The sequence below is a fragment of the Vulpes lagopus genome, chromosome 11 (assembly GCF_018345385.1).
Source record: "Vulpes lagopus strain Blue_001 chromosome 11, ASM1834538v1, whole genome shotgun sequence".
Classification (NCBI taxonomy): Eukaryota; Metazoa; Chordata; class Mammalia; order Carnivora; family Canidae; genus Vulpes; species Vulpes lagopus.
In genome coordinates, this window is record NC_054834.1 from 49,855,356 (window position 1) to 49,876,546 (window position 21,191).

General features: G+C 62.0%; 1 protein-coding gene across 2 annotated transcripts; it reads right to left on the reverse strand.

The window, feature by feature from the left end:
- Window positions 1-409: 409 nt before the first annotated feature.
- Window positions 410-21,069, reverse strand: DEAF1 (DEAF1 transcription factor). 2 transcript variants are annotated; one of them, XM_041723322.1, is made up of 12 exons: window positions 20,674-21,069; window positions 18,557-18,654; window positions 16,938-17,067; window positions 16,362-16,508; window positions 15,909-16,048; window positions 15,369-15,434; window positions 12,424-12,550; window positions 11,345-11,473; window positions 10,947-11,075; window positions 10,517-10,764; window positions 4,524-4,610; window positions 410-831 (listed from the first exon to the last, which is right to left on the reverse strand). In XM_041723322.1, the coding sequence occupies exons 1-12, from the start codon at window positions 20,960-20,962 to the stop codon at window positions 727-729; spliced, it is 1,695 nt and encodes a 564-aa protein (XP_041579256.1). In that variant the 5' UTR covers window positions 20,963-21,069; the 3' UTR covers window positions 410-726. The 2 variants fall into 2 exon arrangements, with proteins under 2 accessions (XP_041579256.1, XP_041579255.1); XM_041723321.1 differs by having other exon boundaries at window positions 4,524-4,613.
- Window positions 21,070-21,191: the final 122 nt, after the last annotated feature.

The following is a 21,191-nucleotide window of genomic DNA, read 5'->3' on the forward strand; positions in this document are numbered from 1 at the left end:
GGGGTCTTGGCCTTCTTTGTTCCGAGCCTCGGGAGAGCTGGGGAAACGGAGACGGCGGGCCAGGCGTTCCACAGCCACGAGGGCATTTCCAGAAACCCACAGAAGCTTCCGGAACGTGGGGGACTGGTCCTCGGGTGCCAGTGCTGGTCAGCAGGGAGGCAGGTCCTGTTCCCAGGGCCCAAATGTGCTGGCCCCCGAGCGCCCTGGGTTCCAACCTGGTGCCATCGCTTCAGGCACGGGACAGGAACGGCCCACGCGCCTGGGGCGGTGCCCACGCCGAGCTCCCACCTCGGCCGCAGGGAGGACGCTCTGGCGGGCCCACGCCTGGGGGCTGCGACCTCCAAACCGCAGGGTCAGGAGAACCCGACCTGAGGCCCGCCCACCTGCTGGGCACCTGGGAAGCTGGCGCCGGAGTCACGGCAGCTTTATTGACAGACATGTTATGTACACGTGTGTCACAGCACACGACGCACTGGGGTGAGACCAGATGCTCACGATCCAGGCGATAAAAAAGAGCACCGTGAGAAGGCGCCGAGGGCCGGGGCCTGCGTCCACCAGCCGCTGCCCCAGCCTCCCTCAGGCTTCCGGGCGGCGGGAGCTCATTGCCAACGGCGCAGTCACTGAAAGTCTGTTAACAACTTGACCAGCAAGTGTTTTCTTCTCCTTAACGTCCCCCGAGGTCCCAGACGTGCAGCAGCCCCGCGGCACCGTGGAGGGACCCGCAGCTCACACGGTGACCTTCTCCATCACGCTGTCCGTGACGTGGACCTCGTCCGCCTGGACGGTGACGGCCGCCGACTGGCCGCACATGTGCTGGTGGTCCTTCCAGTCCTGAAAGGAAGAACACACGGTGCGTTAGTGGGGGCCCTGGCGGCGGGGAGCAGGGACGGGGGCCTGCAGCGCTCGGGCAGGCCACCCGGCCCCCTGCTCCCAGACACGCCCCAGAGGCGATCGTACGCGCGAGGACACGTGCAGCTGCGCTGGTGCCCACAGAGCTGGACGCAGCCGCGGTCCACAGCCGGGTCCAGGCCGCGGCTCACGGGAGGGTCAGGACGCGACGGAGCGATGGGCGACGTCAGCTCCCGGCGAGGAGCTGCCTGGAGGCCCGAGGGGGCGGATGCTGCGATTGGAGCCGGGCCCAGGCTGTGGAGCCACCTCAGCCCGACCGGGGCTCGGCGGGCAAATGAGGGCGTGCTAGTCGAATCAGACGTGACCCTGGACGGGAGGCTGGCATGTGGTGAGGGAACGACAGGGCACGAACACAAACCCTGGGGCACAGAGGCACCCGGACGCCCACAGGGTGGCTCCCTGGATGGCAGACAGCGGCTGATTCTCTGTGCCGCCCTGTTTTCCCGATTTCCTAGAAGTGTCCCCGCTTTACAATAAAATAGCGACATCTGGGCAGCCCGGGTGGCCCAGTGGTTCAGCGTCACCTTCAGCCCAGGGCGTGATCCTGGGGACCCGGGATTGAGTCCCGCGTCAGGCTCCCTGCATGGAGCCTGCTTCTCCCTCTACCTCTCTCTCTCTTATGAATAAATAAAATCTTAAAAAAAATAGCAACATCTGAATCATTATATCAGGAAAACAAAACTTTAACTTGAAGTTACCTAAAAATACACCCTGTAAGTCTCCACCGCTTGTGAACTGCCGCAGGCGGGCTTCGGGGCCACGGCTCTCACACACGGCGTTGCCCGAAGTGGGGCACAGCAAACTCAACAGTGGGAACCAGAGACATTTTAAGAGAAAACAGGAGGCGGTTCTGAGCCCCAACACCCACAGCGTGATCTCCATTAAAAACTGCCCTGGGGGCCCTGGGGGGCTCAGTGGCGAGCGCCTGCCTTCAGCCCAGGGCGTGACCTGGGGTCCCGGGATCGAGTCCCGCGTCGGGCTCCCCACAGGGAGCCTGCTTCTCCCTCTGCCTGCGTCTCTCCTCTCTCTATGTCTCTCGTGAATAAGTGAGTAAAATCTAAACCCCATCCTGCCCTGCAGATGACACAACTGAGGAAACAGACAAGTCACAGGCAGGGAGGAAATGTCCGCGAGGGATCCCATGAAGGACCCGTGTCCTCCAGGACACGGGAGCCTCCGTGCCCATGGGAGAAACGACCCAACTCACACGTGGGCAAGGTGTTTGAACAGACATTTCTCTAAAACAGATGCACAACTGGCCTCCGGGCATGGGGAGGGCGCACCTGCCGCGGGATCGAGGCACAACAGCCCCTAACGCGGCCAGGACGCTCGCTACCACGGGGCACCAGTGGGGCGCGCCCACTCGTGCGGGGCCGCGGCCAGGTGCAGGCGATGACAAAGCAGCTGGGAACTTTCTCAGCGAAGCCGAGCACAGACACAGACGCAGCAAGGCCGTGCCGCGGGCCGGCACACAGGACGGCATGCAGGACCATGAGCCCTCCCGGAGGCGCCGCACCATCAGGACCTCAATGCGCCCCGGCCGGCGGCTCATGAGTGAGGAAGCCAGAGGAGCGAAGCGGTGACACACATGCCATGGGACGGATGAGCCGAGACTGCACAGCACGGGTCCTGCCACCGGCGCACCCACGGAAGGCAATCTAGAGTGGGGTCACGGTTCCCGGCGGCTGGGGAGGGCCCGGGGTGCTTCGGGGGAGACGAGCGGATCGAAGACGGAACCGCGGTATTTGCACAACTACGGTGGACGTTTTGAAACATCAGCGAATGGTGCCCTGAGACGGGCGAGGGCTGCTGCGTGGCCGTTACACCTCCGCGAAGATGACCGCCGTGCAGGACATGGTTATGCTGTGGGGCGGGGGCCAACCCACGGCTGTCACGCCCGTGCCCCCTTCCCAGGGGCACAGAGCACTGCAGGTGGCCCTCAGGGCGACACCGCGAGCTCAGGCTCCCGTCTCCTCCAACCCCGTCTAGTGCTCACTTTGGGTCCAACGTGAGAATTACAGTTTTTAAAATTATTTTTATATCAGTTTATGTAAATACTCCCAGAGCACGTCTTTATGGACACAGTTCGCAGCATCCATGCCAGAAGGGAGTTCTGACAGCCACATGGAGCCACAGGTGGAACCCACCCGGGTCACAACAGAACCAACCCGCGGACCCTCCTGCGCGCTCACGCTCAGGGAAGGTGCCGGGAACCAGCCCGGGCCCACCTCCCTCCTGCCCACGCCGCGTGGGTTCCCGCGCTGCCCTGAGCACAGGCCGCTGCCCCAAGGTGCCCCTTCCTCGGTGCAAAATCCTGACACATTGTCAGGGGAGAGCAGACTTGGAGTCCTAGGTCCTAAACCTCTGGACGGACAGACAGCCGGACAGGCCAGCCAGCGACAGACGGGCCAGGGGCTTACGGGTGCAGCTGGGAGGCAGGTCTGGCCCCATGACGCACCACGGGCCACCAAGGTGTTGGGTGCAGGATGCTGTCAGGCACCGTCCGGGGTGGCACCAGGTTGTTGGTTGTTTTTTTTTTTTTTGCCACTGCCTGAAACATCAAATTTATTGTGCTGTTCTTACATTCCAAACCCAACCCCCTCTCCCAATGGAGCTGAGCAGAGGGAAGGATTTTCACAGTACCTGCATGCCTCCCTGCCAAACTTCCCCTTCACCTAACCCTCAGTCCATCTATCTGTGGTCCATTGCAACACAGCCAGGGACAAGGGCTGAGGAGAAATGGGAATCTCCTTTGGAGAGCAGGAGGAAGAGGCCAGAGAACTTGATACCGCCCACCTCCCATACCCTAGGAGAACAGAGGTCAGCAAACAGTCCATGCCATCCAGCCCAGTGAGCTGGGGGAGAGAGGAAGATGTCGGTAACTCCAGCACAGCTGGGCTTGCTGCTTAGATGCCAGAGGTGTAGGGAGGAGACTGGGGCAGCAACGTAGGAAAAGCTTTCTTTGCAGATCCATGAAAGGAAACAATTTTTGGAGCCAAAAGGAAAGACTTTGAGATACTTTCCTTTTCCCCCAGGTCCTTAAGAGCAGTGGGCAACTTCTTCACACTTCGCCCCGTCCTCCCCGCGGGGTGGCCCCAGGCACCCACACCCACTGGACTCGCCGGGTGCCCATCACGCCCCCTCCCGTGCCCAGCACCTGTCACACCCGCGACACTTGGCTGGGGAGCGAGGGCCTGGTGGGGACAGCGCCGTCAGTGGGCACAGGTGCGCCTGGGAAAGGCGGCGGGAGGTCGACGGGCCTGCCAAGCGCCCCCAGCACAGTGCACTACGGCTCCTCGTGGCTGCTCACAGCTCCCCGTGCCTTGAATGCCCCTGACCTACAACCCCCACCGGAAATGCCGGCGAGCCGTGGAAACAGAGCCGCCTTCTGGGCCCCAGGCCCAAGCGCCCGGGGCTGGGAGGCGTGGGCAGGGGCAGCCTCGGGGCAGGACGCCCCCCCCCCGGGGCCTGGCCACAGTACCCGCCACGGGGGCTTCTCTGGGGCTTGCAGGGAGTCCCCAGACGCCGGGCACGCAGGACGCAGCGGACAGGCCGCTGCGGGGGCAGGCGGGGGGCCTCCTGTGACAGCGAGGGGCACAGGGGCGAGGACCCACCTTGCGCTGGCAGAAAGTCGAGCAGTAGTTGACTTTGTGGCAGCCGGTGCACTCGCTCAGGGCCTCCCGGCCACAGTTGACACAGGACTGCTGGAAGAAGGACACAGGCTGGTCAGTGTCACGGGGCCGCTCCCGGTCAGACGGCCGGCACCTGCAACGCCCGCCCCGCTCCCCCTGCACTGGGGTCTCCTCCGGGCTCTGGGCGCCCAGTCCCCCGTACCGCCGCCCGCGCCTGGGCAGACGGAGCACATTTCTGGATGCCTGGCACCAGCCGCCACGTGCGCCCCAGCACGGCCAGTCTCTACGGTTCCCGGAAACATTCGCTTTGCCAGCTCTCCAAATAACCTAGGATCCACGTGGTAGGTCACCCGCCCACACCTGAGGGCAGTGGCGTGGCCAAAGCGGTGCCCCGGGGCTGCGGGCTCCCCCGCCCACCCTCGGCCCTATGCTTCTCCGCTCGTGAAACCACCCCCGCTGTGCACTTGCTCCCTTCCAGACATAAGCGTCACCCGGAATCCAGGGTGTCATGGAGCTCGCACCCGCCTCCGCCTCGTAGGACACAATACCGGGAGGAAAGAAGGGAAGGGCCGCCCGTAACCTCGTACGAAAATGCCCCGGGGGAGCAGGGCGTCCCCGGACTGCACTGCACCTGAGTGAGGCCCTCGCAGAGGGGAGGCTCCGCAGGAAGGTGCCCGCGCACGCCGCACACCCACGGCGTGCCCAGCGGGGCTGGGGGAGGCGGAGAGCTTCCGAATGGAACCAACACGTCGGGATGAAGCCAGAGCGGGGCTGCGCCTCCAGCACCGTGCCTTCAGCTCTGCGGCCTGCCCCGCACACCGTGGGGGAATTATCATTTAGCCAAAAACAATGCAGTGGTTGGCACTGGACTGAGCCATGGCGACATGGACCCGGCCCTTCAGCTACAGAGACGGACAGATGAAGACAGAAACACGGGGCAGTCTGCACACGCGAGGTGTTGTCGAGGGGCCTAGAAGCTACGATGCCCCTGCGGCCCCGGGACTTGGTTCCCCAGACCATCCTCCAGTGGAGGGACCGGGGCTCCTGGGTCTGCAGGGTCGTCCAGTGCCAGGAAGCGCCTGGAGGGGCCAGGCCGGAGCCCCCACCCATAGCCCCCACCTGGCAAAGGCACAAACACATGAGCAAAATAAGGCACGCGGGCCTCAGGTCTAACGCAGAGGATAAAACACAGGCAAAGGAGCCCAGGCCAACACGGACAAACATGGGAAAACAGCCTCTGATGCAGAATTCCAAAAATCCACCGAGATCCTGCACCCACTGCATGGTGCCCCAGGAGGGGACGGGATGGGACCCAGGTGCACCCCAGGAGGTACGGGCGCAGTGGCTCCATGTGCAAAGGGGAAAGTCACCTTTGGAGGAGAAACGCACAGCCGGGACGCACCCCCCAAATGCCTATGCTCAGCCTCTGGGGCCGGGCCCACTGGGGTCATGTCAGGTCACGAGGAGGGGCCCCGAGGGGACAGTGCCCTGGAGAAAACACACCAGAGAGCCCCTTGTGCCCCGATGAGGGTGGGGGGGTCTGAGCCAGGAAGAGGCCCCTCCAGGACCCGCCCTGTGCCACCACGGGCACCCTGCCTCCACCCCGGCCCCGCTGACCGTCCAGGCGCAGGTGCTACACGGAGCCCTTACCCGCGAGCATGACCAGCACGCGGCTAGGCCGGGAGCAGCGGGCCCACCCCAGGGCCGTGCCAGGGGCCTAGCACCCCCAGGCCTCCAGCCAGCCTCTGCTGGACGCTGTGCCCTTGACGGGAGGCATCTGCTCTTCTGCCCTGTTTAATCTCTGCTGAGCTAATCACGCACGAATGCAAGTGACTCGTGATGAAAAATGCGAAATCCTGAATTGCCTCTGCTGGGCGGAATTTGATTTTTCTTGTAATTCCAAATAAACTGTCAAAGCAGGGAGTCTGGCCCACGGAGCTGAGGCAGGTTGAGCCACCGCCTCCTGACCCCTACGGCCTTCCCAGGTCGTGTGTCCCCCGACCCCCCAATGCTCCTGGGGCTCCACCAGGGTCTTCCAGTCCAACAGGCGGCAGCGTTGGCCTTTCCCACCCGGCTGGCGCTCGCCCACGGTCATCACCCCGTGGGACCACCTGCGATGGCAGCAGCCCGGGCGAGACCTGTGTCCACACAGGTTTGACCTGACGTCAAACACCCCATGGCAAGTCCTCAGCACAAAGCCCCTTGGCGCTCTCCCTGCGGCAGAGCCTGGACGGTCATGGCCCTGCCCGCCCCACCGCGGCTCGAGTGGGGGCCTTCCCGCCCTCCTGCACCCCTCCAGGCCGCACAACGTCCCCCAGAGTGTGCTCCCACGGGGTCTCGTGCAGGCGGGGGCCCCTCGTGTCACAGGAGCCCAGCGTCCAGGTATGGCTGCCCCTGTGAGCAGAACTGGGGTCTGTGCGTGAGGTCTGCAGGCTATCTGCAGGCCAGAGCCCCGCGGTGTCCCCCTCACCCTCCAGCCCTGGATCACGCGCTGGTTCGCCGTGACCTTCTGCAGGAACGCAGCCCCTCTGCGGCTGTGGACAAAGCACAGACTTGCCTGGCTCCAAGTCCGCAGGCACAGGATGTGGGCGGGGGATTGGTGTGGGGAGGGGAGGCGTGGGGGACAGGGAGGCCCAGGCGCGGCCCTCCCATTAGAACACTTCATGTTCTTCCGCCCCATGTGATGGGAAGGATGAAGGGATTTTGTGTCGAGTTTCTTTCTTTAAAAAAATATGCAAAATTATAAATAAAACCCAAAGCCCCGCCTTGCAGAGTGGCGACCTCACCAATCCAGCCCCGGGCAAGACACTGGCCCCGTGTCATCAACATCTCGCGATGGGAATTCAGCTTCTGGACCCTCTGAGTGAGACCTGGGAGCCTGGGACCTCATGCTTGTGGGAGGCAAAACACGCAGCAGCCCTGCATCAAGCTCCCGCCAAGCTCTGCACCCCCTGAAGGTTGCTGCGACCCCCGGCACGGGGTAAAGGACCTCCACTGTGTCTTCCTGTCTTTCACGCCCGTCCCGTTTGTCACTGGAGAATTCTTACAAGGAGAGAAAATGTGGCTACGTCATGTACAAATTTTACTCTGAAAAAAAAATCCACAAAAATCACCAATGAAAAATCAAAAACTAGAAGAATGCTCTCCCCACACATGTCCTCACCAGAGTGAAGCTGTGACTCCGGCGTGAGGAGTGCTGTCAGGAGCTGCATCCTGGGCCGGGCGGGGGGGGGGGGGGGCAGCGTGAGGAGCACAGGGTGTCCCCAACACTGGCCTCCGTTGGTCAAGCCCAGGTGGGATGCCGACCAGGCCACCGGCCGGGACGCCACAGCCTAGCGATCGTCCTGATAAGAGCACGAATGGCTGTTTCCAATCAATGCTTCTGTGCAGTTTGAATCAGCAAGACACTGATTCCTTCCGTTTCATCCCCTAGACACCGTCCGGCCAGCTGTGCAGGCGTTGCTCCTCCCCAGAAGGATGCTGCTGGACAGTTGGACGACCAGCCGTGGGGACGGCTGCTGCGCTGTGCGAGGCCTGGGCTCCAGGACACGGGGGAGGACCACGCTGTCTTCACAGCTCACATGCCCTCCTCACCCTCTAAAATGATCCCCAGGCCCCTTGTGCCTGGGGAGAGGCACCCCAACCATCTGTGTTCGGCCCCTCGAGCAGGACCTGCTGCCTTGGTAGGGGATCCAATGAACAACCGTAACTTCTACGTCTTACAATCATATTCCCTTTATAAAACTGCTTTTTTAAAAATTAAAGACAGTCCACACCCAGAGAGGCCTCTGAAATCAAGAGGCAGACGTTTCCCTGAGTGAATCCCCAGGCACCCCTGAAACACTTTTTCTGAGGAAACGCAAATAACCAATTTAAACGTGGGCAGAGGTGTAGAGACAGCACCACATAGACACGCGGGTGGTCATGCCCCGCGACAACAGGCCCCAAGGGGGTGCACAAGCACTGGCCGGGGCCTCACCACCCCCAGAGCCCCGGTCAGCACACGGCAACATGAGCAGCTGCAGCAGCAGAGAAACGGGGCTGTGCGAGGAGCTGTCCACGGTGAGGAACCAAGACCCCACGGCAACCCGGCTCTGCGTTTCCCTAGCCCGTTGCCTCCACGGGTCTGCTGGGGCCTTGTGGACGGGAGGGTCTCCCGGGGAGCTAAGCCCTGGACGCAGTGACCTGCCTGTAGGAGCGCCCCCCACATGAGCCATCTGTCCCAGAGTGCGCCCCCACGTCCCCCTCCGCGCTCCAGCGCCCCACGCGTGCCCACATCCCCCTCCGTGCTCCAGCGCTCCACGTGCCCCCACCTGCCCCTCTGCAACCAGAGGTCTGCTCCACCGCCCACGTGCTCCTTCCCAAGGAAGTCACTTGGCCAGTTTCCCCCCACGCGTCTGCCTCACCACCCACCCAGGCGCTTCCCCATGTGGCCGTGGGTCCGCGGGGCGGCCTCCTGGCTCCAGGGAGCTGCCAGCGCGCCTGCCACACCACCACCGTCCCCCTCCACGGGTGTAACCGCACCGCGGGAAAGCAAACGCTTTGCCCTGACCGCCAGACACGGACGGGGTCCCGCGGCAGCCAGAGACCGAGGCAGGGCCGCACGACGGGGTGGGGTCCTCAAGGCGCTGGGGCGGCCTGCGTGGGCCAAAGGGCCTCAGGCGCAGCCCACGCACAGCGGCCTGTGCCCCAGAGACGCCGGGGAGGTCCGCACCTGCAGCTCCGCACCTGCCGCCGGGCCGAACTGCACGAGCGGCACCACGGGGTCTCTGACGGGGCCGGGATTCGGTTGGAGACCAACGACACTAAGAAGCCTAGAAAAGTCTCAAAGGTTTGAGAACCTCGCAGTCGTTGTCTTTGGGTAAAAAGATCAAGGTTTTTCTCTGCTTTTCTCTTTTCTATAAAATTCATTGTCGATTATTAGTTTAGAATTGTAATTTTTTAAAAAATGTTTTACATTTATTTCCTTCAGGAAGAGAGTAGCACTTTGTTTGTTTGGAAAAGCAAAATTAGGAGATCATTAAAAAAATTCAGAACCAGGACGCCTCGGGGGTCTCAGTGGTTGAGCAGCTGCCTAAGCTCAGGTCAGGATCCTGGGAGCCTGCTTCTCTCTCTCTCTCTCTCTCTGTGTCTCTCATGAATAAATACATAGAATATTAAAAATAATATTAATAAAAAGTTAAGAACTTGAAAAACTCTCCTTTCCTCTGATCTACAAAAAGAATAAACGAACAGAAATTTTCACATATAGATTTGATGGAAAAATCAATCTGAGTTTTGTTTAGAAACCAAGTCCACCTGGACTGTAAGGGGGAAAAGCTTCTGTTAAGAACACAGCACGGGGGGCGCCGGGGGCTCAGTCAGTGAAGCATCTGCCGTCAGCTCAGGTCATGACCCCAGAGTCCTGGGATCGAGTCCCACGTAGACTCCCTGCTCAGGGCAGTCTGTCCCCCGCCCCCCGGGCTCTCAGTCTAATACATAAACTCTTAAACAACAAACCCGCGTGGCCGACGCACCCCAGCCTCCACCTCCACCCTTGCGCATCGCAGCTGGCTTGCAGACCATCTCCGGGGCCACGCTGAGCTACGCCAGGTTGGGGTCAGGCCCCTGCGGAGCGAAGACACCATCAGCGACCTGAAGGACACACGAAAAGCCAGCGGGGCTGAGCCCCTCTCTGTGCTGCAGCAACAAGCTGCCGTGGGAAAGTGCCGTGTCCCGATGCTCCATGAACCCAGACGCCACACTCAGGATCCTACTTCTGAAGAATGTGCTGGAAGCTGGAAGGGAAATGCCCATGCCGGCACCCCTGGGGCCGGGAAGACGCACATGTCCCACCAGACAGCCCGAAGGCGCCTCTCCAAACTCAACAGAACCCGAGGCACATCTTCACCGGCTGCCAGAAGTCTGAAAGGACACTCACGTCCGAGACAGGTGAGTGTCCAGCAACACGTGTGCACAGGCCGACCGGCTCCTACCTCCTTGCGCTCTGTATCTGCCTGGACTCGGGCCTGGGCCACGGCGGCTTCCCGGTACGAGCTGGCCTGCTTGGCCTGTTCAAACAGCGTCTTAAGTTGCTGCGCCGTACTCAGCAGGGAGTTGACCATCTCCTCCAGGTACAGCCAGCTCCGCTGCTCGGACATTTCCAGCCCGTTCACCACGGCGGGGGACACGGCTTTGGTGGGAGTGGAGGGGGGGACCGCCAAGGCCGGCAGGGAGGTCAGCACTGCAATGGGGGGAAAGCAAGATAAAACAAGAAATCAACACACTTTCTCCAATGGAACTTCTCCTTAAATGTTGAAAAGCATGGAGGCGCCGTCGTGACCGCACGACACCCCCAAGACGTCCTGGAGGGTGGGGAGACGGTCCTAGGGTCACAGCACCGTGAGCGTGAACTCTCGGACCAACCTATTTTGGGATGAGACGTTGGCAACGCGGCTTCTGGAAATGGCGCGATCTGACAGCTGTCCTGGTAGCCAGGGTAGTGGGGCTCCGGATGGCCGACCCTGCACGGGGGCTGCACACCTGCCTCTTGCACTGTCGGGGACCAGAGGAACAAGACAGCCAGGTGACCCGACATCTCGGGTGTCTGCAGCTGCACCACCCATGGGGAGTCTGCCAAGAAGCTGGGGGGCATACAGGTCACCGTAGAGTCCCCACGGTCAGTCCCCTCCCCCACATCTCCACCTTCTGGCCGTGGCTCCTGGGGCTCGTGTGCACGACTGGCGGAGGGCAGCAGTGGGCAGACACCCACTGACCCGCACCCCGGGCCTGCCCAGCCGCGGGCAGTGCCGAGGACAACCCACCCGTGGCTCCCGCGAAGACGTCGCCCTGGGCTGGGCTCTCGGAGATGACGGCGGTAGCCTCCACGGTGGATGCCCGGTCAAAGGTCAGCGCGCCCGAGGTAGTGATCTGTCCTGAGGGGGTCACGGTGACTGGAAAAGCAGAAGCACTTTTTACCACTGGGCTCGCCCAGGGCACATGCCCCAGGCACCTCTGCAAGGGCGGGCAGAGGCCCGTGTTGCCTTGCAGGAGACTCGGGAGGGGGGGGGCGGCATGGACGGCGGGCTCTCGGTGACCCCGCACGGCTGACCCGGCAACGGAGGCAGGAACTGCCTCAGCAGAAAACATAACCCCCAGCACTTCTGCTGCTGCGTTACCTCGGGGACCTCCCCGCCACTCCACTGCACCTGCAGGTGCTCCCGGCCCCCCCCCCAGTCCGTCTACAGGTGCTCCCAGGACCGCCCCCCCACTCCACCTCACCTGCAGGTGCTCCCCAGGGTCTGCCCCCACTCCAACCCACCAGCAGATGCTCCGGGCCCCCCAACCCGACCCCGCCTACAAGTGCTCCCATCCCTCCGACTCCACCCCTCCTGCAGGTGCTCCTGGCCCTCCAACCCAACCCCACCTACAAGTGTTCCCATCCCCCCAACTCTGCCCCACCTGCAGGTGCTTCCAGGTCACCCTGAGTTCACACCCTCTGCGGGCACCTAGCACAGGTGTTCACTGCTGGCACGTTGCCCGCAAGACTGCCCTGCCCCATCTGTAAATCCCTGTGGCCCATTCTGCGGTTCAGCCAGGCTTTCTGTCTGTCCTCCCGTGTGTGAGACAACACTGTGGGCCACACACGGGCAGGCACATGCCTAGGGCTGTGAAGACCAAGACCCCAGAACCTTCACTGAGAGGGTGGTCCCACGACGCCCCTATCAAGCAGGCGCTGCTCTGGTTTGTGTCACGAAGAAATACATGCAGGGCACACACGAAGGAGTCTATGGAGATGAGGGAGCCCCCCGAGGGGCACCCAGAGGGTGTCCGCTGCTCTGAACAGTGAGCCCCAGGGGTCGGAGGGTCAGAGGGGCCGTGGCTGCACCTTGCTCAAACTCACAGGCAGTGGCAGCCGTGGCGGGAAGCAGCGTGATGTTCTTGGGGGGTTCCTTCTTCACAGGGGTTGTGGGCAGCTCGTTCTCCTTCTTGCGCCTTTTGTAGGGGACAAAGAGCCTGACCGGACCACTCTGCGGGGAGAGGCACAGTGAGCAGGGAGGACGAGCTGCCCCACGCCATCTCCCGCCGGCACCAGCGGCAGCACAGGGCTCATTGAGGAGGGAAGCTGCAAAGACCAGCCTCTCAGGCCCTAAATTCCTTAAAATGACAGAAAGAACATTTTTTAAAATATACGAACAACGCTGTTTGAAAGCAAGAAAAAGCCTCATCAACATATGGAATGTTTAGGAACCACTAGAAGACAAAACAAAGAGGGACTGCTCCAGGAGAAAGGAGAGCCCCCTGCCTGAAATGAGAGAACATTCCGGCAGGAAGGAGGGGGCACTGTGGTCCCAGGTCCCTAAGTTCAGGGGAAACCTCAGCCCACCAGCAAGCACAGACCGGCCGGTGATCGTGGGGGGGTTCGCAGGGGGGGCAGGGGGTGCTGGGAACGACGGCTGGAGCATCTCGCTGGGCGTCACTACACTGGGGGCGTGAGACCCATGGGAACCACGGGGACCTCAGTGCTGTGGGCCCTTCCACACAATTTTTCACTCAGGTCTTCTATTTTTCAATTCTAGAATTTCCACTTAGTTCTTTTTTGTAATTCCTATCCTGTTGTGGATATTCTCCAACTGTGGAGACGCTCCTGCTGGGCTCTGAGCAAGGGAGGCGGGACCCCCCTGGCTGGATCCGCAGTGGGGGGGGGGTTGTGGGGGCCCTGATCCGAGGGGTCCCGGGTTGGCTCCCTCTGCCGTGGGACACTCGGCACCATGCCTGCTGCCAGCGGGCCTCGCCTGGGATGTCCAGTCTCAGAGCCAGGAGAAAACTTGTTTCCGGGGTCGAAGGCCCCGCCCCGTCGGTGGGGCCCTGCGGCGGCCACCTGAGCAGACACCTTCCGTGGTTCTTCAGATGGGTTCCCTCAGTTCTGTGAACGCAGACGGGGCCGGGAGGCCTTGGGCCCAGCGACGTCTGGGCCGTATCGGCCGCTGCTTTTCTTCTGCGTGCCTCGCGCTTTCTGTTTCTTTGCGTCTGACGTGTTCTAGCAACACAGAGATGCAAGTCCACCGGCGTTGCTGCAGAGCCGGGGCAGCCCCCGTGACTGTCAGGGCGGTGGCTCTGGGCAGGGCCTCCCCAGCGTGGACCTCCCCCTGGAAGCCGGGGGGATGCTCGGAGGCTGCACGCCCTGCCGCTCCTGGTGGAGCCTGGCCTCGAGAGGCGGGCGCGGGAAGGCAGTGCGCTCTTGCTCACCCGCGACAGCTCGGCCAGGGCTGGCGGGGGGACGCTGCTGCCCCGCTGAGCTTCAGGAAGGCTGGAGCGCAGGTGCACGGGCTCCTTACTGCCGCCCTCGCGGGGAAGAACCGAGGCGTTAGAGTCACCAAGTTCTAGTTCACGGACTGTGCCTGTGGTTTCACGTCTGGGAAATCCGAGGCCATGAAGTTTTCCCATTTTCTTCCAAAACCGCTAGTTTTCTGTTTTGGATAAATCTAAATCTGTGGCCCATTTTACAGTCGTCTGTGTATACAGCGGGTGTCTAGGCCCTGGGCCATCTGGTTGTGTCAGTAGCTGGTGTGCGAGTGCATGTGGGCCTCTTGCTCCATGGACACATCTTCACGATGACAGCAGCGGACAGGGCTTAACCGGCGTGTGCTGGGACTCCTCCAATTTGTCATTTTCTCAAAGTTACTTTGGCTGTCCTATTTCCTTTACCTTTTCATATAAATTTTAAAATTAGCTTGCTTAAAGCTCCGAAGAACCCCATGGGAAGAACCGGCGGCTCCGCGCTGCCCGCCATCCCGCAGGCTTCTCCGACCGCCCCCACGGCACCTTCTAGGGTTTTCATACTCGGAGTCGGTACACGTTCTGTTAGATTGACACGTATTTCAGCGTTTTGGAGTAGTTGCAAATCACTCTACCAAGTATCCTCAACCTCTGCACGGAATGAGTTCCTTCTTACGGCGCGTCTCTCCCTACGAGATCCCCGAGAATCTCACGACCAGCTTCTCCAGGTGAACTTTAAAGTCATTTAATTTTCATAGAAATATCCCATCGTCGATGCCATTAGATTCACGTTTAGTCCTTACACGAACTAGACAATTTTAGATGTTTCACTTTTCCACCCAAGAATATGATGTCTCTCCAATTGAACGTTCTTTCGTATCTTCTAATGATTAACCAGAGGAGTATTCAAAATAAAATCAGGAAACCTCATTAAGCAGCTTTTAAAATTTGAATACATTTTAAAACAGAATTCAATGCTAAGAAAGGCTGAAACGAGACTGGGATATTCATACGTTACAGACCAGTATCACGGTTTTGAAAACAACACAGCAGCACATGTGAAAATCCATGAAAAATAGTTATTCTTTTCAAGACTAACTCCTTGAGAAAGATCTAGGATAAAGAAGTATTTCAAAGAACATTAAAGGCCTTATAAATAACTTCAACGTGGTATTTTTAAGAAGTAACATTTAAAAACATAGATTATGAAAAAGCACGTTATGAAAAAGCACGTATATGCTTCTCACAACCATAAAAAGAAAGCGTGTGTCTGGTCTTGGGGTTACGATGGTGACGTTGCAGGGGCTTTCTGTGTTCAGACAAGCCCCGTCCGCGTGCTCCGGCCGCCCCGTGGGGCCAGCCTCGCACACCCCCGAGGGCCCCAGAGGAACGTCGGAAAGCCAGAATTTGAGTGAGAATCTGAGCTATGCTGTGGGGCACCAGGGACATGGGGATGCGTGCGCAGCAGCGGGAGCAGGACGGGGCGGGGCGGGGGGCTGAGGGTCGAAGTGCCTGCGAGCAGACAGCTGCTCAGCGAGCCTGACGACCGGTCACCTCCTGGCGACTCACCAAGGTCATGTCGTCACAGCACGCGGCACAGGTGCAAGAGGCAGCATGAGGGTTTAGGATCCCGTCCTGAAAGTCAAGGAGTCCCGCAGTAGGTGGGGAGTCGGCCTCCCGTGTGAGCCATCCACACTAGGGGACAACTAGCTCTGCCACCCGTGAGGTAAGACCCTGTCCTTCCCAGACACTCCGTCCCCACACCTCTGTTCGGCACGAGGCTGTTACTGGGGTCACGGAGAGATTCTACGGGCATGACCTCTCGAGTAACCCCCAAAGCACTAAGCTGGAAACAGCAGTTAGAAGCCCTCTCCTCCTGGGATGTGTAAACCGAGGCAGAGGGAAGTCAGGCTCTCGGAGGGCACAGGCGCCTTAACTGGAGCTCCCGTGTTGCCTCGTGCGCTCCTGGACCACCGCCGTCGGGCGGAGGCGGGTGCCCGGCCCGGGGCCCCAGGGTCTGGGGGCAGAGGACCCATGGCCCACGCCTGGGGAGATACTCCTGCAGCGACGGGAGCCCTGTGCTGAGACATGGGAGGGCAGCCCGCACACCTGAATGAGGCACTGCAGCGGCCTGCCTGCGTAGCGGATGCTCCTCTTCCAGTCTTTGCTGCTGGCTCGTCCCGCCATGGCTTCGAACTCTGTGGGGCTGTACCAGTTCTCGCCCTGCTTGATGCACCGGCCCCGGCCTCCTGAAACGACACGCGGGACCAGCACAGTGGACGTGGGCTGCCCCTCGCACCCGGCTCCCCGCGGACGCCCACCGATGCCAGGGCCCGGCCTGGGCCCACATGCACTCCCCGTCCCGTGGACAGCGTCTGGACAGGCTCCGTCCCCGCGCAGCGTCCCCGGCACCGCAGCCCCAAGCAGCCGTGTCACTCGGACCTGGGGACGACTGTCCCCTCCCCCACTGGGCTGGGAACTCGGGCTGTGCCGGTGCCCCGCCTCTCCCCTGCTCCCGACCTCCGCGGGTCAGCACTGCCCCCATAGCCGGCCCCGCCTCACCTGAGCCCAGCCTGCTCTTGAACAGGGTCCCGCTGATGTTGCGGCAGCGCACGGGCAGCTCGCTGTCATACACTGATGGGTCCCAGTTATACTTGGTCCCGCCTCTGTCCTGGCCAGGAGCCGCAGGACTCGCAGGGCACTGAGGGCCTTGGGCAGAGGCAGTGTGGTGAGACTCGGGGCGCCAGGCACGCCCCCGGCCCCCGGGAGGGAACCACCACCCCTCGGACTCTCAGCGGTTCTCCGCGGCCGCCCCCTCCGGCTCTGAGCAGCTCTTTGTCAGCCCAGAAAATCCCACTCTCTCTACTCCACGTTTACACTCCAAATACCCACATAAGTAAGTCAGGGGGCCGGGGTGGGGGGATGCTCAGTGGGTGAAGCCCCTGCCTGAGGCTCAGGTCACGATCCCGGGGTCCTAGGCTCAACCCACGTCGGGCTCCCTGCTCTGTGGGGACTCTGCTGCTCCCCATGCCTCTGCCCCCACCCCAAATAAAATCTTTAAAAGAAATAACTGAGGGAGTCAGCTGCCCCTCCCTGTGGCTGACAGGTGCCCGGCAAGCCCGGGGCAGGAGGGCGCACCTGGGGTGAGAGGAGCGGCCGGCCCCTTCAGCCCCGACGTCTCCACGATGCTCCCATCTGTGTGCACCACAATCAGCGTGGCCTTCTCGGTGTTTAGGCTGTCCCCGATCTGCAGCGCCGTCCTGCCAGACTGGAGGAAGGGGCGTTCCCTGAGCCGAGTCACAGCGGCGCAGAGCCTGCTGCTGGGTGCAGCAGGATGCGGTCCTCGCTAAGTAAGCACCTCGGCAAGGTGACCCCCCGGCCCCCTGGCCTCTCCTAAACACAGAGCCGAGAACAGGACACACGAGTCTACGCCGGGGTGGCCCTGAGCAAACGCTCTCGACCACGGGCCACGGGCAAGGAACAAAGCCGTCCCCCGGACACCCTGGAACCAGGAAGTACGCTCACGTCTACTGGGGCAGCTCCTGCCAGGTCACAGGCCTCGAGGGAGGGCGCGGAGAAGTCACAGCTGGGGTCTGGGGCAGGGCTCCCTTCTGGCGCCTGTGCCCCGTGCACAGCTCTGCCTGGGCCACCAGGCACCAGGGCCTCCCACGCCACGGGGCCCCCCAGCCCTGCTGCCACGGGGACAGCACCCATCTCCTCCGCGCCGGCCTGGCCTGGCCCTTCAAGCTGCCCTGCTCCCCGGGTGAGCCACACCCCTCTGGGCCCTGCTGGAGCGGAGACCACCTGCCGTCCCCAGGCACACGCCTCACGGGCCTCTGGCAAACACTTGAGGCTTTGCCCAGACAGCCCTGGGGCAGGCAACACTCCGAGCCATTGGTTCAAACCCAGCATTCTGGGGTGCTCTGATGCTTTCGTGCTGAGAACAGAGCCGATGAGGGCAAACTAAAAAGACCTTTCTTACACCTGAAAATCCAATCAGGGGAAGTGAGCACGTGTTCATAGTGGAGTCGAGGGACCCCCGGGGCCCTGAGCATACGCGCACTGGTGCACACGCACCCAGGGCCTGGGCCCCTACACCTGGAGGGTCAACGCCCCAGTAAGGACGTCAACACTGCTTGTGTCTAAATCGCCGAAGACACGCAACCCTCTACCAGGAAAAGAGAATGCTGTGTGTTCCTTTATGAGTCACAAAACACTATCCTTGTTAAGGCCTAGGAGGATACACAGATCCGTAAGACCCAGCTCCTCGTCTGGCTCAGACTAAGTCTGCGGGTCTCCCGACCGCACCCAGGAGGCACCGTCGCTCCCTTCTAGACCCTTCTAGATCAGAGGACAAACCAGAATCTGCAAGAAAGTATCACCTGGCTATCAGCTCGTATGCGTTCCGACGCCCTAGGAAATAAAGCAAGTCTCTTAAATCTGTAGTCTGCTGTCGTAAGAGGGTGAGTTTCCTGTTTGTTCCCATGCCAACGACAGTAACTTTGCTTCCAGGGATACAGCATCCCAGGTGTGCGATCAAGGCCATAAACAGACCCTAACTAGTGGTCCTGGCAAGGCTGCAGGGGGGTCCCCCGTGTGCGGTCATCTGGCAGGGACAGGAGACACGAGCACGGCCTGAGGGCAGAGCAGCAGCTGCAGCCCTCCCAGCGCCAGGGAACCCAGGGCGGGCCTCCGGGCGAGCCCGGGCTCGGGAAGACCTCTGGGGTCGGGGGAAGAGTGTTGGCAGGGCGGCTTACCAGAACGTGTCCCGAGAGGGAGGCGGCGTTCGCCACGGACGTGGTGAAGACGTTGTCTGCGGAGGCACCCACGTTGGCCACGGTCACAGTGGTCACCTCTGCAACACAGGAGCCTGACTCGGCGCACGCTCAGAGCCAGAGGCCTGCCCTGAGCCCCAGAACAGCATCTCTCAATCAGGTGCCTGCACTGCCAATAAGGGACTCTCACTCAGCACTTCCCACCCACAGCCTAGGTGACCTGGGTCCTCACCCCCACCCCCGCCAGGCCCCATCAAGACAGCAGCAGGCCTGGCCAGACCGCCCCCGGGCTTCTCGCACCCTTTTAGGAGGAAACCATACAGCAAGGCTGCACACCCTGTGATCACCCTGCGAGCAGACACCCGCAGTGCCAGCGACACACAGTCCCCCCTTTACTGGCTGCCCCTCCAGGTCGGCACAGGGCAAGGCAGGTCCCCATCCTCCCTCACCGCCCCCCTCCTGCTTTCCTTCCGGGCCCGGTCCGGGCTGGGCTGTGGGCCCCCTGGACCACCCAGCACTCTAGCACAGCCAGTGCCTAGGCAGCCTCGGGCACGTGGGGGGTGCTCAGCACCTACCAGCCTGTCCCAAGAGGCCAGCGCCCACCAAACTGCACTGAGACACCTGTGGCCCGTCCGCATCCTCCACCAGACAACGCGCCGTGTCCCCGGCCGAGGAGAGTCCTGTCTGAGCACACTCCACTGGGCCCAGCAGCTGCGTGCCTGGAGGCGGCGGCCTCAGACGGGCAGCAGGTCCCCAAGTTACTTCCCCCGGGAAACTACCTGACCTCGGAACGTCCCACAGGAAAGCTGTACTGCTTTCACACATGCAAAAACACAGCGATGCAATTTCCAGGAAAAACATTTCTCTGAGGCCATGAGGAATAGTAACCCATTCCTTTTCTGCATCCAAAACAACATGCAAAAAAAACACAAAAACCTGAAGAAACACTTCATGGTCCGTAAAATCCCGACATTAAACCAGTTTAGCTACGAGAACCAAAAGCTCCAGCAGCCACAAAGCCTTCTTCCCCATCCTGCGAGGACGCCAAGCAGCCCACCACAGACAGGCGGCTCAGGGGCCAGCAGGACCTGGCCGGGCACCCAGGACACCAGGACCCAGGAGGCCGCAGTCCGTCCCAGACCTGGAGGCTCCGTGGGGGAGAGTGACAACACGACACTCCACCAGGGCGCCTACACACTCCCGAGTCTTGGAGGGCTGCCGGGGAGCTCCCAGTTGGGGATGGGCACAACCCTGGGAAAGTCTCTACAGCTGTGGGTTGGCAGTGTGGGGAGGCACTACTTCTAAAGGGGGCGCTCTGAGGCTCCCTGGGTCACGACACTTGGCAATGTTCTTTGTGACGAGACACAAAACCACAGGCTTTTCCCTGGGAAAGCAACTGGCCAGGAACACCTTAGTGCGGAGGGAAGATCCATAAACGAAACGGGGCTGGGGAGGCAGGGACAGACCAGCAGGGCAATCTGAGGAGACAACCCACGTGCTGGCCTCTGCTACCAAAGGCCACAGGGCCTCCCAAGCTGGGTGAGCACTGTCCTGCTCCCCAGCTCTCAGGTCACCCCTGAACTGGCCTTTAGCATTCCAGGTGACCAGGCACAGCCACCAGCAGGCCCCTCCAGGCCAGCATCCACATTTGATCCCCACTCCACTAATCCCCCAGCCCCCAGTATCACCAGTGCCAGGGAGACGCAGAGAAAATGGAGCAAGGGACAGGTGCTGAGAAGGTTCTGGAAGGAGCGCAGAGTGCTTCACAAGAGGGAGTGAGGCTGGCACAAGGTAAGGAGGTCGGGGAAGAAGTGTGCAGGCTGGTCAGGGCCAGGCTGGTGACACCATACAGGCGTGCAGGAACGTCAGGGCAACGAAGTAGGTGTGAGGCATGCGGGGGGCATGTGCTGGGGGAGCAGAGGCAGGTTGGTCGCTGGAGCGCGGGCAGGGCAGGTGTGTGGGAGGCAGAGCGTGCAGGACAGGTGCGCACGGGGGCACGGGCCAGATGCGCACGGATGCACCGGCCAGGTGGGCAGGTGTGCACGGGTGCACGGGCCAGGTGGGCAGGTGCGCGGGAACCGCGGGCGGGCGGCACTTGCCTGCGAAGGCTGCGGCCGCCGCGGCCTCGTCGGGGCCGGGCAGGGCCTCGGCGCCCATGTCCATGTGCCCGGGCTCGGCGGCCATCACCGCCACGGCCGTCACCCGCCGCGTCTCGCGCTCTGCCTCGGAGTCTCCGTCCTCCTCCGAGTCCTCGTCCCTGCTGAGCACCGGCTCCTCCGCCTCGCCTCCCGCCGCGGCCGCGGCCGCCGCCGCCACAGCGGCCGCGGCCGCCACCGCCGCCGCCTCGGCCAGGCCCAGCTGCTTGGCGGCCGAGTCCGAGTCCTCCATCCGGACTCCGCCGAGCCCGCCCGAAGGCGCCGGCCGGGGCCGCCCGAAGGCCGGGACCGAGCCCGAAGCGCGCAGCGCGAGCAGGGCCGCCCGAGCCGCGCCGAGCCGCGCCGAGCCGCGCCGAGCCGAGCCGGGCCGCGCCGAGCCGAGCCGAGCCGAGCCGAGCCGAGCCGAGCCGAGCCGAGCCGAGCCGAGGCCGCCCGAAGCTGCCAGCCAAGCCGAGACGACC

Bases quoted from the DNA above. Each gene is read 5' to 3' on its own strand.
- DEAF1 (XM_041723321.1), bottom strand. From the start codon at position 20,962: ATGGAGGACTCGGACTCGGCCGCCAAGCAGCTGGGCCTGGCCGAGGCG. The intron at 12,551-15,368 runs GTGAGTCGCCAG...CTCTCCCCGCAG, and splicing joins GCTGTGACGACATGACCTTG to AGTGGTCCGGTCAGGCTCTT. The intron at 4,614-10,516 runs GTAGGAGCCGGT...TCCTTCTTCCAG, and splicing joins CAGATACAGAGCGCAAGGAG to CAGTCCTGTGTCAACTGTGG.